The 20,227-nt window shown below is 38.7% G+C and overlaps 1 protein-coding gene across 1 annotated transcript; it reads left to right on the forward strand.

The window, feature by feature from the left end:
* The first annotated feature begins 13,697 nt into the window (after positions 1-13,697).
* On the forward strand, positions 13,698-18,023 carry LOC120536823 (DELTA-thalatoxin-Avl1a-like). Its single transcript, XM_039765328.1, has 3 exons — positions 13,698-14,177; positions 16,484-16,632; positions 17,228-18,023. Exons 2-3 carry the CDS (start codon positions 16,493-16,495, stop codon positions 17,646-17,648), a joined length of 561 nt encoding a protein of 186 aa, XP_039621262.1. The 5' UTR covers positions 13,698-14,177; positions 16,484-16,492; the 3' UTR covers positions 17,649-18,023.
* The last annotated feature ends 2,204 nt before the right edge of the window (positions 18,024-20,227 follow it).

Raw genomic sequence — 20,227 nt, forward strand, 5'->3', positions numbered from 1 at the left:
TATCTGTTGCCATCCATTCATGGTTATTAATGTATGAAGCATGTTGCAGATCTACGTAATGAAGATTCTTTCTGCAATCTTCATGTGATGGATCTTTTGGAACCAACAATGTTTTCCCTGTGGCATCACTCTAAAGAGCCACTCTGGCACCTTTATTTTTAAGGGTGAATTTATATGTGACAAATAAAAAATATTTTTATTTGATTTAATGTACTTGATTGTATATTTTTGTACAGTCCATATTATTGTATTGTAAAACCTTCCATTGAGTAATTTCCTGCAGTATCACTAATGTGAAATGTACATGGAACTATTCGAGGGCCATCCCATAATTACTTTTTTTTTTGGATGCTGTATTGATTTTTAGTGTAACAGGCTTTTAAACTTTGTGAATGAATGCAATAAACCTTTTAGTTTTTGTCTGATAAAGTGGTCTTTAAGTCACAAATACGTTTTCTGTTTTTTTTGTAAAGTCACCACAAACGTGTTCACTTGCAGTGTGTCTCGGCTTCTTCAGGTAAACCACAAGTTGTAAATACACGCAGCACGTACGTGAGATGTTTCGAGGTGTGTTTGAATCTGCTGCTTTGGTCTTTCTTTCAAGTTCCTGCGTATACAGTTTCGCAGGCAGTCCTCACCTTTTTCTAAACCTCGCTGAACAAGAATGCGACTATGCATACACGTCGTAGTCTTCTGAAACGGGGCCACAATTAAAGGTGCTAAATAAAGTGTGTGTGCATCAAGATTATCCAAAATCTTGTAACATTTTTACAGCGAGTATCATGCTATTTGGATGTGGCAAATACTGCTTGACTAATCATTACTGGCCGTTTTAGACGTGTAGCTGCAAACTTAATCAGCAGCAATGGGGTTGTGTTATTTCCGTTTAACATTTAATCCCGATTTTATTTATGTATTTATATTTTACGTACCTGTACAATGGTGGGAAGAGCTTCTGTGTAAAATCTTAATCACAGTACAAAACAAACTCTCCAGTACTCATCCACTTCAAATCATCTTTCCTATCCGATTCACCCATTCAAGTCCACGCTGCCTGCTGTGAAATCTGTCAAGACCCTCTGACGTGTGCTTATCACGTGTACTGACAGGCTACGGGATTTACTCCGTATACCACGGGTGTCGAACTCCGGTCCTGGAGGGCCACAGTTGCTGCAGGTTTTCATTCTAACCATCTTCTTCATTAGTGACCAGTTTTTGCTGCTAATTCTTTTGCCTTAATTTTAATTAACTTGACTCGGGCCCCTTTGTTGTTGCTTTGTCCTTAATTGGCAGCCAAGTAGTAGTGAGACACAAAACAAGCTGCCACATGACCAGCTCACCTGTGCCCATTACACAATATCTGAAAATAAATAAAAGTGAAGGTCTCAGTAAGGCTGATCTCTTAGTTCACCAAAACATTTTGACAGTGCTGTGGCAGAATGAGAGCAGCAACAAGCCATGGAATTAAATAACGAGTTTAATTAACAGCAAGAATCAACTTCTCATTAAGAAAGTGACTGGAGTGAAATTGGTTGGAGTTTGCAGCCAGGGCCGGATTTAGACTTGATAAGGCCCTAAGCTATTTGAGCTATTTTACATGGGGCCCTTTATAAGTCCAGATATTTTATGTAAGTGACAAAAATATGATTTGTTTTGGGGGCCCCCAAGAAGGCGGGGGCCCTAAGCTATAGCTTGTGTAGCTTATACAAAAATCCTGCACTGTTTGCAGCCCCAGTTTATCTGCTCATCTGTTGGCTCATTTCATGTCTTATGTCTGTTTGGCTGTCATTTAATGAAGAAAAGAATTGAGAGAACTGAATCCTTAAAAACAGAGCTAGTAAAATGAAGGGGAAAATAAGTTGATTAGCAGTGAAAACTGGTCACTGATTAGGAAAAGGGTTAGAATGAAAACCTGCAGCCACTGCGGCCCTCCAGGCCCGGAGTTCGGCACCCCTGCTGTATACGAAGAGAACACAAATTACCGAATCAGACACAAAGACAGGCTATGGAGCAGAATGATGAATGCAAAGCCAAAACTGTGTAAATATCCTGTAATTAGAAAATATTGAGATCATGTCAGTTATAAAAGTCAAAAGCGGACATACGGTTGTGAGAAAAGTAGAGTCATTCGGGGCCTTTGCTTGAGTGTCTTATACTGTAAAATGTGACATGATGTATTTTTAACATGGCATCCTTGTAGCCGCCTTTGCATAAGGTGAATTCAGGCATGGGTCAAAGAAATCTCTCAGTCCAAAAGTTCATTTTTAAAAATATTTAGTGAAAGTTAAAAGCAAATAATCCATACAAGAATAAAAAGAAAAATAGTTACACACAAAGAATAAAGGCAAAAAAAAGGAAAAATGTATCTTCTATAAACTTAGTTTTTCTTATGATGCTTTGGTTACTTCTATACTTAAAGGTTATTTATTTCTTCTTCTGTATGCTTTAAACATACGGTTCAAAACTTAGATTTTTTAATTTATGAGTTACTTCATACTCAAAAGACCCTTAGTCCGTTGGCACTTAGATATGCACCAGGCTCAGTGACGTGCATAAGCACAAAAAAGAATTCTTTCAAGGACACGGTTAAAAAACCGTATGCCTCTGTACCTTACACAAGGTAAGGCAAAACGCTTACTAAAGAACATTGTTTACTCAAAAACTGTTAAGAAATGACAGGAAGATACCAACTCAATTCTATTCACGGGGGTTTTAGGAACCTCCCACATTTTATGCATTATCATCTAGTAAATATTCATACATTTTATAGAACTAGGAAAATGGCTCTTACAATCCTGTCTCTAACATTAAATCCATCCTTCCATTTTGAAAACCCTATTTTTCTGAGTAAGTCAATAGGCACTGGGTGAGCTGCTGCAGGGAGTCATTTTAAAGATCTCTCAAATTGAGGAGTATACTGTATATGTTACAAATATATTAAGAATGTATTCATTTTGTTATGATTTCTGCCATTTTTTATTCTGCAGCCAAGTTGTTAACAATGATGTCCAGATGCTATCATTTAAACACCTGGGGCCTCATGTATAAACAGTGCGTACACACAAAAATATAGCGTATGCCCGTTTCCATGCACCTTCGAGATGTATAAAAACTAAATTTGCGTAAAGCCACGCACATTTTCACCGCAGCCTTACACCATGTGTATGCACTTTTCTGCTCGGTTTGGCAAACTGGTGGCACCCGGTATCAAAGCACTATGCCACTGTTTCTGTGTCATTTCTCTTCTCTTTCATTCTCTCATCCATGATACAGGATTTATCAAATACACCAAAATTAATTGCTTATCATTTACAAATTTAATTAATTTGATTGCAATCATTCTGTAGCAATTGTAAAATAAATCAGCCTCGGACACACAGAAAGGTTCGGGGCAACCACCCATATATGATATCTGGTTGCAAATGGTTTTTAGAAATCACACTGAAGTGCACAGGTCGAGTTCTCAGTATGAACTGATTTCATAAGACAAAAAAATGGCATCTTTATAGACCAGGTCCCAGAAGAAGTGATGTCATCTTGGATGACGGGACCGGAAGTGATGTTTCAAGATGGCACAGGAAACAGAAGTGATGTCTTATGGGGCGCCAGACCCAGAAGTGATGTCTTACGGGGTGCAGGAACCAGAAGTGATGTCTTTGAAGAGAAATCAGGCAGGTTTTCCCATATTTGGTCTGCAAAAAAAAAAAAAACAGAGGAAGGTTTAGTGCACCCCCTGGCCTGGCGTAGAATTACCTTCTTTCAGCCCACTCAGCTTCCTCCTGTTTGAACATGTGTGACACAATATAATGGTGCAAGGAATGGACAGACGATTCCAACTACCACAGCTGCTTTAGTGTTGTTAGACAACATCACGAATGGAAGAATTAAAAGAGAGTGCATATTTGTAGATGACGAGAAAAGAAAAACAGTTAAGAGTAGGCAATGATATTGTAGTGACCCGGCAGCCAGTGCTGGCGGCATGATGCATTGTGGGTAATTTATGTAAAAATTACTGTTGTGTTAAATTAGCAAGGCAATCGAATTATTGTTCCTGTTGAAATTGTTGTATGTGTTTGTGTTCAACTGGTGGGATGGGTTTGGTTTATTGCCATCCCGGGTTATTTAATTGTAAATAGTTGCCATCAATGAGAAAGGTGGCTTTGTTAATGACCTTGGCAATTGTTTTGCAATGAGATTGAGCTTTGTTTTCTGACTATCTGCTCTAATAAAGAGATACAACAGGACAGAGCTGTTTATTGCTAAGATTTCATCTAAGCAATGATTGCCGAGACACTCGAAGTCGTGCGGTGTATGGGACATGAGTGCTTGCTGGCTTAAAGAGCTGGGTATAGCTGCGTGCATGGCGCTGGCATTCCGCTGGCCAACCAGCTTGGGGGAAGTGCACGGCTGAGTACGGCTCTGAAAACTTTAACACTCAATCACGGGTCGCTACGATATTAAAGAAAAAGTATCATCAAAACATGGTAAGGTCAGATAGCCTGAGGGAAAAAAAACTGCAGTTAGGCTGCAAAAAAAAAAAAAATCTGCAAGGGTTCCAAGGCCTCAAGTCCACCCAGCTCCCACTGGGCATTCAACCCAACATAAATGTTCCTTAGTTAAACCTCTTAGGGTGTACTCACACTGGCAATTTGTTCCATGCCTGAGCACATTTGTCCGCAAGTAACACCCCAAAGTCTAGTCCATTGTGATCGCTCCATGCTCTGACCTGCTTTTAAAAGATGTTTGCCTGAGCACAGTTTAGTAGCATTCGGGAACAGTGTGATTGCTAAACATGGAACACAAACATGATTTCAATGATGCGATTATGATTAGTATCTAAGTTGATTTTGATTTCCAAGAACTGTCCACTTGGAGCTGTGTGCTGAAATAGGGCTGGCTTTATGAAGGCAGACTCTGAGGAATTGTGCTCTACCGGCTCCTTTGCAAGTTCTGACCACTCTCAGGTTTTTAGCCTGTCCATTCAACGTGAACTTCCTGACTGATCGGGTATTTCATAATCATCACTGAATCACGCCATGCCAGCTGTACAGGATGGTATTATCCGCTTGTCATCCAGATATATAAGATTTTCTTACACTGTAGTTGAACTGGGAAACATCAAAGTGTAAATTGCAGCAATGACCAAATATAATCAGAGCAGCCTACTGCGCACAAATTGCTATTGCAACGGTGTTGGACAGGATACATCAGCCACGGATGAATCACCAAAAGAATGAGGTGGCATTGCATCATCTATAGCAGGAGTGCCTATAAGAATAGCAGATCGGCACTGTCCCATACAGCAAAGGACAAGCAGTCCTTTTTAAGACAGTGAGTCACCTCAAAGAGCCAGGTAAAGAGCAGAGAAATCGATCCATTGTGGCACTTGGCACCGATGCTACACTAAAAGGCACCTTCAGAGAATGACTTTGCTTATTTAAATAGAAAGCATTTCCACTCTATTAATGTGCTTCTCTAGTCCACAGAAAGTGAGTTACATTGTGCAAGCATGTAGTGTGCTGCATATTGTGGCACACAATCGCGGCTTACACGTACCTGAAGAGATGTGGTATGCCGAACCTGACCCACCAAATGATCAGCCAAATCAGACAGCGATACAACTTCATGTAAATTTAATTAGCAGAATATAAAAACAGGTAATCAGATACAGCATTTATTTTGTAACCAATTCATTTAATTTGAGGTCAATATCGAATAGTACAGCCCTTATACTCTTTATTTCATTTGTCACATCTCTTACAGTATCCACTATTACATTTTGTGACTCCAGAACAGCATCAGTCAGCACAAAGCTAGATGGTCACCCGGTGGTTTCCAAGACAGAGGTGTGTGTGTGCAGCCAGCGTCTGAAGATGTGTCGGGCACAGCAGCACCATCACCGCATGGAGTCGCGTCATCGGCATGGGATTCACCATTTGTAATATTGACTTGAAATAGAATAAACCAACGGAGGGCTGCAACTCGCCTTTGATATATGACCAGTACTTTTTTATTTCAGGCACTGTGTGAATTTCTGAACTTGAACTTTTGATTGTCTCCGTCACACTGTACAGCTCAATCAACTCCCTTTTGTTTCTTATACCACTACTTAAGCCAACAAATAGTACGTTTTTATTGCCTCTGCTTCGCAATCGCTGAAATTCTTCTTTTTTATATGTGATGTTATCATTATCTTTTAACAAAACATTGAATATAAGGGGCTATTAATATCAATTTGCATATTCAAATATGCAAAATTCTGGGAGGAGTCGGGGTGGGACTGTAGACACGTGCATATGCATTAAATTTCACGTTAATTAAGATTTATAAAGGGGAAGTATGTGGAACATGCCGTTTGCACAGTTTTATGCATCTGGATTATTTTTACACACATACATTTCCAGTTTTGTCCATACGCCATGTTTTAGTGTGAATTTTACACAAGGCGTTATACGAGGGATGATCAAAAATTTTCTGCACTTTTATATTTTCTCTGGAAATGGTGAAGGTCGGAGCAGTAGTAATTGGACATTAAAAGGTTGGTATGACGCTGTGAAAATTGCATCGCAAACGAAGGTGACTATATAGATAAATGATGTCATTTGTTTTTGAAATTCTTAATAAACAGAGTTAAAAAATTGTGGAGAAACTTTTTGAACATCCCTCGTAAACGATGCCCCTGGTGTGCAACACATGAAGTCTCCATTTAAGCTCCCAATATGCTAGTGGTTAGGGTTAGTGTTATGGTTTGCCCTAATTCTAATTCTAACTCTTCCAGTCAGGTATAGAGAGCTGAAAGAATTAAGATATTGTTAGAAATTTTTCCTAGCTTTTCTGACTCTGACTTTTGGTCTTGTTATTTTGGTTTGGTAAATCTCACAGTTTTACTCTTTGTGAGTCTTAGTCCTTGATAATTCATTTATCTCCCATTCTTTTTTTTTAATTGCCGATACTCATTTTCTTACGTCATTCCAAATGAATCTGATTTAAGTAGATATGAATAAAAATGCATACAGTGGTTCAATGTAACCGATGCCTAGAGCACAAAAGGTTGGTTAAGCATGTAATGATTCACTTAATGTCATATAACAGTGATGGCGAACCATTTAGAAACCAAGTGCCCAAACTGCAATCCAAAACCCACTTATTTATTGCAAAGTGCCAACATGGCAATTTAACCTGAATACCACCTAAAACTGAACACCAGCATAACCAAGGAGCTGGTGGTGGATTTTAGGAGGACCAGACCCCTCATGGACCCTGTGATCATCAGAGGTGAGTGTGCAGAGGGTGCAGACCTATAAATACCTGGGAGTGCAGCTGGATGATAAATTGGACTGGACTGCCAATACTGATGCTCTGTCTGTCTATCTATCTACTGAGCTTTTAGTTTAGAAAAGCCACTCATACATTAACATCTTTTGTCCTAAAAGAAAAACATAATAGCGGAGCTTTCAATGATACAAACAACTTTTTGTTGAAAGGTAAAAGTTTGCATTCGGTATGCTTTTGAACAATTAATGTGCTTTTTGCTGTTGTATGCATGCTGATAATTTGTCTAACCTTGGCTCATACTTTGTAAGTTTGAGAGCAACACATGCAGCACTCAGGTCACCTGTTAGTCTGTTTCTGGTGTCAGATTTGATTTAATTCAAAGCTGAAAACAGCTCTTGCAAGCATAAGATGTTCCAAACAAAGTAAGGAAAGCAATCTCAAGTGCCTTGATTGACTTAAGATTATTTGGCAGAGAATTCCACACTTTAAGGATTTCATTTTCATAACTAACTGTGCTGTCCTTTGTCATCCCTTCGATCCTCTCAAGTGTTTCACGCAGGTCTTCCCTATTAAGCTCCGCCCCAAAGCTTCCATTATATATTACGGGGTCGTGGATCAGGTGTGGCGATTAGCAACTCCCGGCAATAATTACAGATGCGGACGACTCCTCACCTGTGCGCTAAAGCGAGGACTGCCCGCATCACAAAGTTCCCGGAAACCGCTCCGGCCACTCTACCATTTTAAGCCGCGAGTGCGGCAATTATCTGTTAAAACTGGCCTTTTCAATTTTGAGCTGTGGACCCGCTATACCACATCCCCTCCAACCCCACCACGGGAATCACAGACTCAAAAGGCTGCAGTCTGTGCCGCACCCTCAAGCAGCATGTGTGCCGCCCGCCTTACCCCAGACAGGAGAGGAAGGACGCGTTCCCATTGGGCTGCTGGGCAGAAGGGCGGGTGATGTGAGAAAAGTCCTCCGGCGCGTGTGAAGAGGGGGAGCGGTGAGGGGAGCAGCCCGGCCCCGCATTCCTCTGGCTTTATAGTAACGAACTCTGTGCTCGGGCGACGGCGCACGTGCCCACTGAGAGGGCTCTGAGTGCCCCCTTTGGCACGCGTGCCATAGGTTCGCCACCACTGTCATATAAGATAAAAAACAGTTCTATTTTGGATGATTGCATTTTTTATATAATCTCAACATTACTATTGTATTGAAAAGAAAAATAAAGATACTTTTATAAGCGAATCAAAAAAAATGTGTCATAAGTCGGCTTCAACAACCCCATTTGGCATTTGGGGAAAAAAGTCAACTAAAAGTCTGTAAAGTTTCATTCAGAGTATAAAAAGGTGTGGATATTCCTTGTAACAAAAGGGGTCTTTATGCAAAATATCATACTTATGCAAATATGGGATAGTCATGTACAGTCCCTGACAAAAGTCTTGTCGCTTGTGTACAAATTGACCTGAAGTGCTGCTAAAATATATTTCTAATCAAGATTTTGTTACAAGAAATGGGTCATTTTAATCCCATCAGCTTTTGTAATAATGTTTGAGTGCAAAACGAAACTGACAAAAAGTATTCTAATATTCACAGCTTGGTAAAGCCCATTGAGTCAATTTTTGTCAAGACATAAGTGTTGTCGCCTTGTCATATGAGTTTCACCTGTGACTAATAATGGATCAATTAGGTCTCAGGTGTGTATAAAAAGAACCCCAGTACACGAGACCTTCACATCAACTGCAACTAGACCTCTGCAAATAGGCCTAGGATTCACCCTGAGACTAAAGTGTTGATTATCAAGAGGCTGAAGACCAAATCCACTGCTGATGTGGCAAACATCTTCAATGTGTCTCAGTGTCAAGTTCAGAGGATAAAAAAAAGATTTGAAGAGACTGGAGACGTTTTTGACAAGCCCAGGTCAGGAAGACCCCGCAAGAGAACTGCTCAAGAGGACCATTTTTTGGCTCGAAAATCCAAGGCCAGCCCATTTTCCACTGCAGCAGAGCTCCACGAGACCTGGTCACCTGAAGTCCCTGTGTCAACCAGAACAGTTTGTCGGATTCTGTCTCGAAATGGCCTCCATGGTCGAATCAGTGCCCATAAGCCAGCACTAAACAAAAGGCAACTGAAAAACCGTGTGGCATTTGCCAAGGCCCACAGCCTGCTAAAAGGATGGACGCTGGAAAAGTGTTCTGTTCTGTTGAATTACACCACAGTCACCGCAAATATTGCAGGAGACCTACTGGAACCCGCATTGAGCTGAGATTTACCCAGAAAACCGTGAAGTTTGGTGGAGGCAAAATCATGGTCTGGGGTTACATCCAGTATGGGGGTATGCAAGGGATCTGCAGGGTGGAAGGCAACATCAATAGTCTAAAATACCAAGAAATCTTAGCTACCTCTTATATTCCCAACCATAAAAAAGGCCAAATTCTGCAGCAGGATGGTGCTCCATCGCATACTTCCATCTCCACATCAAAGTTCCTTAAAGCAAAGAAGATCAAGATGCTCCAGGATTGGCCAGCCCAGTCACCAGACATGAACATCATTGAGCATATGTGGGGTAGGATGAAAGAGGAAGCATGGGAGACGAAACCAAAGAATATTGATGAACTCTGGGAGGCATGCAAGACTGTTTTCTTTGCTATTCCTGATGACTTCATCAAATAAATTGTATGAATCCTTGCCAAACTGCATGGATGCTGTCCTTCAAGCTCATGGAAGTCATACAAGATATTAAATTTGGATCTCACAGCACCACTACTTAATTTGCTGACATATTTTTGGATTTGCAGTAAAGTCGTTCATTTTCTGTATAGGCTGTCTTGCCCAAATTTGACCTTTCTGTCTTGATTAAATGATAAATCTTTTTTTCAGTGAAACTAATTTATTTTAGTGCGTTAAACATCATTTGGGAGGGCTTTAGCTTTTCATATGAGCTATTTCTAACACCAGTTCATTAATTAAAAGTCAGGTTAATAGCAGGAGTTTCTACAAAATAGAGAAGCGACAAGACTTTTGTCAGGGACTGTACATAAAGCTTGAATATTTTACTTTTTCTGACGCTGACTTTTGGACTTGCCATTTTGGTTGGTAAATCTCACGGCTTTACTCATTTTATCGTCCTTACTTAATCATTTATCTCCCACAGTCCCAGAATGTTATTTGTCAACACAGGCATATCAAATGTTTTCCTTTATGCAAAGAGTTTCCCTGCCAAAAATCAATGACCAAAATTATTACAAAGTGCATAATTGTCACATAAAGGAATTGGGTGCCTTTATCTGCTCTACAGGTAGAAGCAAAGATCGTCAAAATGATGGAGATGGTGGTGGTGGTGGTTTTACTTTGATGATGAAACAAGTGCATTCTGCTTATCTCCTTAATGAATCTAATAATGCCCAACAACAGTGTTGCAGATAAAAAAAGTTTCAGAGTTCTTTTCTTTTTTTTTAAATATGTTTTGTTTCAGATCCATGAAAGCCAGGAAAGCCCCCAGCCCACTGACATTGAGAGTAATGAAGAAGATGAAAGTGAAACATGAAGAAGGAACTAGGATGCAAACAGGCACCATTATTAAAATAATAATAATAATAATAGCTAACAATTATAAATCAGATTTTGAAATGAGAAACGTCAGTCAGTCGGTGTCCAACCAGCTATATCAAAACACAGGGTCATGGGGGTCTGTTGGAGCTAATCCCAGCCAAGACAGGGCACAAGGCAGGAACAAACCCTGGGCAGGGTGCCAGCCCACCACAGGGCACACACACACCCACCCACACACCAAGCACAATTTAGGCTCGCCAATGCACCTAAACTGCATGTCTTTGGAAACCACACAGACACGGGGAAAACATGCAAACTCCACGCAGGGAGGACCCAGAAAGCGAACCGAGGTCTCCTAACTGCGAGGCAGCAGCGCTACCCATACCCATACATGTGCTTTCTCAATTTTTTTATTTTTAATAAATTTGCAAAAATCTCAAGTAAACATTTTTCACGTTGTCATTATGGGGTGTTGTGTGTAGAATTCTGAGGAAAAAAATGAATTTAATCTGTTTTGAAATAAGGCTGTATAACATAACAAAATGTGGAAAAAGTGATGCGCTGTGAATACTTTCTGAATGCACTGTAGGTCTTCAAAACTCTCAAACACATTGACAAGTAAGATTCAGTAATGCTGTAGCCAAAGTGTTTTATAATAAAATATAAAATAAACATAAATAGAATGTAACACAATAAAACACAAAAGAAACCAGCAATAAATTGAAATAAACAAATGACTATGAGGAAGGATTCAATAGTATCACTTAAGGTCAAGGAAAGCTAGAGAATAGAAATGTCTCTCCAATTTAGTTTTTAACACTTCATGCACTTGAGGATACACACACACACACACACATTAATGGGAAGTTCATTTAAGACTGAAGCCAGGAAGCACTTCTTTCCACAAAAAGCTGTGGGAATCTGGAACAAACCTCCGAAAAAATGGAGTTGAAGCAGTCATCTTGATGATGATATAAAATATTGGGACAGCTTAGCTAGCTAAACCAAAGAGCATAAATGGATCGAATGGTCTCCTCTCTTCTGTCAGATTTCTTTCTTCTATACTAGGGGGGAAAGCCCCTTGCTCACTTCGCTCATTCATCCCCTCCCCCATGCTATGCGCCAGCCACTTTGCGTCTCTACTGCTTGCGTTGTGAAGGGGGTGGGGTGGGGGGGCCGAAAGCACGCTAAGGAGATGTGGACAGATCAGCTGCTGGCTTGCTGCTGCCAAGCTGTGTGTTCTGTTTGTTGTGCTGTGTGTCGATCATTTAAAAGCCTGTACAGCAGCTGTCCGTTTTGCCTCACTGCTTTGTCTCGCGGGACGTTAAAGTGTCTTCCGAGAAGATCATATCTCGACCCAAGATTTTTTATTAAAATAGAGAGATGTTCTTATGAAAGGCATTATATGTTACCTGCTTATGTCTAATATGGATTTGAGATAATAACAAATTAGTGTATTGTTTAAATTGGAAAATCTAGCCATCCATTTATCCATTTCCTATACTTAAGGGTTGCATGGAAAATTGTGAACATAATACAGAAATCCCAAAATTATCTTCACTTTACCATGAGCTGTCTGTCTTTCTCTTTTTTTTAATTCAAAATTAATCTACAATACATTAACTTTATTCGTCTTGTCTGCACAGTGTGTGACAAAGCAACGTTTTGTCTGGAAAATGTGTTGAATTCCTTCCACTTCTGTTTATGTTTTCAGCTTCAATGTCAAAAAGAGTGGAGCTGAGATATTTAAGTGTGTCTGTCACAGTAGAAGGGAAAAATATATTTTGGAAAAAATTATTTAATACTGAAAGTTTCTAATGAGTAAGACCTGAGCCTCTCTCCTGTCATTTGACTTCAGAGTTCCTATACCATGACCACAATCTGTAGTTTAATTATGTGTCTAAATTATGCACGTTGGAAATTTTCAGAGATACCATTGATGATGTCTCACTTTACCACTTTTTTACATTTGTATGAATTTCTTATTTGCTGTTTTTAAGAAATGCAAGATTTTAATGATTGGCTACTTGATCCACATAAAGCAACTGAAAACAGACTCGGATTTCTATAATGAAAATCGAAAGTAAACTAAATGCATGAAGCACATACTGTATCACATCATGCCAATGACACTTTGAACTATAAATGCCATTTCTATCTATCTATCTATCTATCTATCTATCTATCTATCTATCTATCTATCTATCTATCTATCTATCTATCTATCTATCTATCTATCTATCTATCTATCTATCTATCTGTTGCCCTGCCAACTAGACCAAAATTATCTATCTATTATTTTTATATTATTGGACAAGGTAACATGATATTACAACATGATAGGTTAGCCTAAAATTATTTCCCATGAGTTCTCCCAGTTCAAAGGGTATTCATTTCCCATAGCATGTGAACACAGTAAATGTGCTGAGAGACATGGGAACATACAGAAAGTTAAGCACCCAGATTTGTGGCAAACACGTGTTTGCATGTTCCAGTCTTCTTAGATGGTTTAAACTCACATGAGTTTTGGATCAAAAATGAACCAGGTTTAGATCTGGACCTACATTGATCTCAGGTTGTTAATTGCTGGTACAACCTTTCACATAAAAAGCCCACTAAATTGTTGTAATAAGCCTTAAAAATGGAGAGGATGTAAAAATTAGAGTGCATTGGTTTCAAAATGTCTTCTGTCCTATGATTTATATCTTTTGGTTTGGTATGGTCATGTGGCTTCCAAAATATCTTTGGTCCAGTCTTTCACTTTGATTTTTAATCTTACATCCTGAGCTTACTTTATAGTCTCCTGTTCTCCTGGTTATGACTTTAGCCTTTTCTCCTGACTCCGCCCTCTCTCCTGATCCCAATATTTTAGACTAGTGCTGCTGCCCTGCACAGTCACTACAACAGCAGAGGTCAGGCTGAAGACAGGATGGTGTGTAGAACTCCTGTACTCCTCCATCGTATTTCATTGAAGACATTTCTTGTAGTAAATCTGATTCCTGAAAATGATGCCACCAATGGATTTAATTGGTAGCCTTCTATGAAAAAAAAAAAAAAAAAAAAAAAACAAATAGGGCACAGACAGAACTTCATCACTCTGGTGTCATCCTCAAGAACAAATGTAAAGAAGGCTTTCAATTCTTCCTAGTTTTAAGTGACAGGGCATATGCAGTCTGGTGTTCATTAGCTTAGCAGACGAGAAGAGTAGGCATCACTTTGCAATTGGCTTATGTGAATAGAGAAGTAGCATTTCAGGAGGGAGGTGACAGGAGTGCAAGTGTTCCTCACATTCAAGAGCCAAAGAGAGGAAGGAAAACATCTTGTGAGAACCCTGCTGCAGTGATCCAGAAGTCAGGTAAGAAAACAAATTGTTTTACAGTTACTTGAAAATGATGAACATCAGTTGAAGCTAAATAATCTACTCAATGCACTTTAGTTCCGAAAAGAGAGTGAGGGTGAATTTCTGTGTGTTTATTTTTATTTTTTTTTTAATTAAGTTGGAATACTTTTCTTTTGTTTCAGTTTCATGTGTGTTATAAAACACATAATTGAGTGAAAACTAAAAGCTACAACAACAATAAGAGCAAATGCACTTGCGTATTAAACACTGGCTTAATGTAACACAATGAACAGGAGAGCCACATGATATCTGTTCGGCTCAAGCTTATCAACTCATTCATCATCCATTTTCAGATGTTGTGATGCAATGGAGACAAAGACCTTTAAGTATAGAAACAAGCCTACTCAACACATGGGCCTAGCGTGGCTGTGTTTAAATTTAAGAGTCTCCACACAGAAAATGAAAAAAAGAAATTGTTTCAGTTATTAAAGATGATTATAGTAGTATTAGCAATAATGGTAATACAGTATTAACAGTGATATCAGTAATAATAGTAACAAATGATGATTGCAGAATATTAGCAGAAGTACTATCAGTAGTAATAACCATTCGTAATAATGACCATTAGACTGCCCAGAGGGGACTGGGCGGTCTCATGGTCTGGAATCCCAGCAGATTTTATTTTTTTCTCCAGCGGTCTGGAGTTTTTATTTTTTCTGTCCCCCCTGGACATTGAACCTTACTCTTATTCGATGTTAATTAATGTTGATTTATTTTGTTTTTCTTATTGTGTCTTTTATTTTTCTATTCTTTATTATGTAAAGCACTTTGAGCTACTGTTTGTATGAAAATGTGCTATATAAATAAATGTTGTTGTTGTTGTTGTAATAATAGCAGTATATTAGTAGTAATAATAGTAATAATAATGAGAGAATCTTATATATATAACTACTACTACTACTAATAATATTAATATTAATAGCAGTATAGTAGTAGTAATAGTATTAATAATGATAACAGTATATTATTATTATTAGTAATAATAATATTAGTAATAATGATAGCAGTATATTGTAATAGTAGCTAATAGAAGTAATATTGAGAGCAGGATTTCAGTGATAATATTAATAATAATTAGAATAATAATAATAATAATAATAATAATAATAATAGTAATAATAATAATAATAATAATAATAATAATAATAATAGCAGTAGTAGAATAGTAGTAATAGTATGACTAATGACAACTAACATTGCCACAATGCATATTGATAGCATGATTTTTGTAATAATCTATCTGTAAACAGAAATGAACTGGAGGTTAAAACCCAATAGAAAAAAGTCTTCATTAATAACAATGAGGTTAAAACAATGCTTGGATCTGTCTCTTTAAAAACAAGCCCGGTGCATTCTTTAACTGCCTTCTCGGGCTTCCAGCCATCGATGAGGTTAAAACAATGCTTGCTGTCTCTTTAAAACAAGCCCGGTGCATTCTTTAACTGTGTGTGCCATGCGCTTTCTCTCTCTCTTGCTTGCTTCACAGGGAATGCACAGGGAGAGACTGAACACGTGCGGAAATCATCGGCGCTTACAAACCGAAAGGGAAACTGGCTTGTTTGTATACCGAGTCTGTGGTCGTGAACAGAGACAAAAGTTTGGCGAACGTTTTGGTCATAAACCGATTTGTACGTGTTCTGAGACGTTCGTGAACCGAGGTACCACTGTATTAGTAATAATGATAGCAGTGTATTAGTGGTAGTAGTAGTAATAATAATAGTATTAATAATGATAACAGTATTTTAGTAGTAGTAATAATATTAGTAATAATGAAAGCAGTATAGTAGTAGTAGTAGCAGCAGTAGTAGTAATAGAAGTAATAATGATGGAAGTATATTTATAATAGTAGCAGTAGTAATTGTATTAGTAATAATAATGATAACAGCCTATTCTTATTAGTTGTAGTAATAATAGTGATATAGTAATAAAATGATAGTTAATAAAACTGATCACTTCTACATTCCCACAGATGGAGCAAAAACATGTATCCTGTGTATTCTTGGCATATCACACTGTGGTATGTCACATTGCAGTCCTACATGGTGTTGATCTTTGTTTTCTCAGTACTAGCCGTGATATTGCCAGCACAAGCAATAGTCAAATTAACAGTGCTAGTAGTAGTAGTAGTAGTAATGGGAACAGCAGAGGTAAGAAGAATTGTTTGATTATTGTTGGTTTATTAACACGTCCGGGAGATATGATCAATTTAATAAGAGTGGGAGAAGGAATGACAACTTGTATACTTTTTGTTTTATTTTAAGCAAGTAACGATGGCACAGCAGAAGTTTAAACTTACAGATCCCAGTCTTAGCCATGCAGCTGAAAATATTTCCAAAACGATGGATTCATCAAGGACTGTCACCATTCAAATTTCAAACTATAGCGGAAATTTCATTCTCAGGAATCCAAGGTAAGTGATCATTCCATCCACTCCATCCATCCATTTTCCAACCCGTTGAATCCAAACACAGGGTCACAGGGGTCTGCAGGAGCCAATCCCAGCCAACACAGGGCGCAAGGCAGGAACCAATCCTGGGCAGTGCGCTAACCCACCACAGCATTCCACCCACTCTCCTGAGATATTGCATTCATCTGCGCTCATCCATAAGGTTGTCAATTATTAAGCAGATTTATTATTTGATTGTCTGGACAAGTAAATTGGTCCAAATGAAAGTGGCTTAAGCCTGACTACTAACAATAAGCATAGTTGTGAAAATTAAAAAAAAAAAATTACAGCCATTGTAAAAGGGGATTTTACCTGGAAAACATAGATAGAAATAGATTCCATGACACAAAAACCTATAGTAGAGTATAAAGAGTTACAAAAAGGTTTCAAATAAACCTACAAAAATGAATAACAAAGCAAATATGAAAAGTCTGTCTTTTGTGTAATCTGATCTGTTACTTCTGCTAGAAAAATCACAAACAAGCAATGTTCATCAATATGTACACAAGACTGGAGCAATTGCAGATGTAAATGAATATTTCATTTTATTTTTCCTCAGATACTACATTTTCAGTGGACTAAATATCTCTCCTCCTCCAACAATCATTGAACAAGACACGGCTGCTGTGATGACTTTCGTCAAGACACCACTTGTACCGCGGGGTTGCGTGGGCCTTTTGACCTATGAGATCTTTGAGGAAAGAGAACGCAAAGCAACCAGATCGCTTGCCGCCATGTTCAGCAACCCTTTCGACTACAACCTGTACAACATTTGGTTTTCTGTTGGGCTTGTCTTTGCCGATGAAGACTGTGATGAAAATCTATTCAACGAAATGTATCACGAGGATGGGGATGGAAGATTTTCCCGTGCAAAGGCTTCGAATGAAATCAGTCATACTGCTTGCGATGTAGAAATAAAGGCCAAAATGACAGATTTGTCCAATTCTGTGTTGAAGATTGAAGTACATGACCTCTATTAACAAGTTTAGAGCCTTCCAATCCCAAACTCTAGATCCTTGGGGTAACAATAACCAGTTTTTTAACAAATGTTATTCTAGAATTGTAAAGATCAGGAATCAGATTCCAGAGAACTAGACACATAATTTGCCAGTAAAATAAAGTGTGCAATTTAGATAAAGGAAGATAATACATTCTTCATAAGGCAATAAAATATGAGGAAGGAATTCAATGAGAATAAAATTATATTAGCTGTATATCCTGATGTTATGAAAGCCTGCCTGAAAATTTTATGTCACAGAGAACTTGTTAAGTAGGGAAACACAATGACATGCTTATTAATTTTTATACTGTTTGTTTTATCCCCTCACATAATAAAATATTGGCAGCTGATTTCATCCCTGTTAATTTATTTCTGTTTTATGTATTAATACATTTCCTTAAGGACTGTGGTGGGTTGGCACCCTGCCCAGGATTGATTCCTGCCTTGTGCCCTATGTTGGCTGGGATTGGCTCCAGCAGACCCCCGTGACCCTGTATTTGGATTCAGCGGATTAGAAAATGGATGGATGGATGGATTTCCTTAAGGAATGTTTTCTCCTGTCACAGTATGTTAATGCACGGAGAATTTTTTATTGTTTTCTTAATGTGTTCTGTTGTTGCGTTGGTAGATTGCACGTTGTGGTACAAAGTATATAAATTTTTTGATTGAGAACCTTTTAATTGAATTCACCCGTTGTATTTAATTGATTGGGTATTTTTCAGATGTGTTGAAACAGAATTTAATTGGGCAGAAATGGTATTGATGGTGCTAACAAAGGAAGGGGGACTCTGGGAGGAAGAAGGAGGATGGAAGTTTGCTCCAAAGAACAAGAACTTCTTCTTCTTCTTCTTCATTCAGCTGCTCCCGTTAGGGGTTGCCACAGCGGATCATCTTCTTCCATATCTTCCTGTCCTCAATATCTTGTTCTGTCACACCCATCACCTGCATGTCCTCTCTCACCACATCCATAAACCTCCTCTTAGGCCAACATTTCTCAACCTTTAAGTATTTTGCGACTCAAGTTTTCATAACAGTTTTAATCGCGCCCCCCTAATGTTTTTTTGAAACCTTAATAAAATGTATTCCTATATTTTTTGCTACTGATAAACCGCTACAAGTTTTATTATACAGTGGTGTGAAAAACTATTTGCCCCCTTCCTGATTTCTTATTCTTTTGCATGTTTGTCACACAAAATGTTTCTGATCATCAAACACATTTAACCATTAGTCAAATATAACACAAGTAAACACAAAATGCAGTTTTTAAATGATGGTTTTATTATTTAGGGAGAAAAAATCCAAACCTACATGGCCCTGTGTGAAAAAGTAATTGCCCCCTGAACCTAATAACTGGTTGGGCCACCCTTAGCAGCAATAACTGCAATCAAGCGTTTGCGATAACTTGCAATGAGTCTTTTACAGCGCTCTGGAGGAATTTTGGCCCACTCATCTTTGCAGAATTGTTGTAATTCAGCTTTATTTGAGGGTTTTCTAGCATGAACCACCTTTTTAAGGTCATGCCATAGCATCTCAATTGGATTCAGGTCAGGACTTTGACTAGGCCACTCCAAAGTCTTCATTTTGTTTTTCTTCAGCCATTTAGAGGTGGATTTGCTGGTGTGTTTTGGGTCATTGTCCTGTTGCAGCACCCAAGATCGCTTCAGCTTGAGTTGATGAACAGATGGCCAGACATTCTCCTTCAGGATTTTTTGGTAGACAGTAGAATTCATGGTTCCGTCTATCACAGCAAGCCTTCCAGGTCCTGAAGCAGCAAAACAACCCCAGACCATCACACTACCACCACCATATTTTACTGTTGGTATGATGTTCTTTTCTGAAATGCTGTGTTCCTTTTACGCCAGATGTAACGGGACATTTGCCTTCCAAAAAGTTCAACTTTTGTCTCATCAGTCCACAAGGTATTTTCCCAAAGTCTTGGCAATCATTGAGATGTTTCTTAGCAAAATTGAGACGAGCCCTAATGTTCTTTTGCTTAACAGTGGTTTGTGTCTTGGAAATCTGCCATGCAGGCCGTTTTTGCCCAGTCTCTTTCTTATGGTGGAGTCGTGAACACTGACCTTAATTGAGGCAAGTGAGGCCTGCAGTTCTTCAGACGTTGTCCTGGGGTCTTTTGTGACCTCTCGGATGAGTCGTCTCTGCGCTCTTGGGGTAATTTTGGTCGGCTGGCCACTCCTGGGAAGGTTCACCACTGTTCCATGTTTTTGCCATTTGTGGATAATGGCTCTCACTGTGGTTCACTGGAGTCCCAAAGCTTTAGAAATGGCTTTATAACCTTTACCAGACTGATAGATCTCAATTACTTCTGTTCTCATTTGTTCCTGAATTTCTTTGGATCTTGGCATGATGTCTAGCTTTTGAGGTGCTTTTGGTCTACTTCTCTGTGTCAGGCAGCTCCTATTTAAGTGATTTCTTGATTGAAACAGGTGTGGCAGTAATCAGGCCTGGGGGTGGCTACGGAAATTGAACTCAGGTGTGATACACCACAGTTAGGTTATTTCTTAACAAGGGGGCAATTACTTTTTCACACAGGGCCATGTA

This window comes from Polypterus senegalus, chromosome 10, assembly GCF_016835505.1.
Source record: "Polypterus senegalus isolate Bchr_013 chromosome 10, ASM1683550v1, whole genome shotgun sequence".
Taxonomy (NCBI): Eukaryota; Metazoa; Chordata; class Cladistia; order Polypteriformes; family Polypteridae; genus Polypterus; species Polypterus senegalus.

Coding starts and splice junctions, on each gene's coding strand:
- LOC120536823 (XM_039765328.1), top strand. CDS start 16,493: ATGGCACAGCAGAAGTTTAAACTTACAGATCCCAGTCTTAGCCATGCA. Junction 16,633..17,227: donor TTCATTCTCAGGAATCCAAG/GTAAGTGATCAT, acceptor ATTTTTCCTCAG/ATACTACATTTTCAGTGGAC.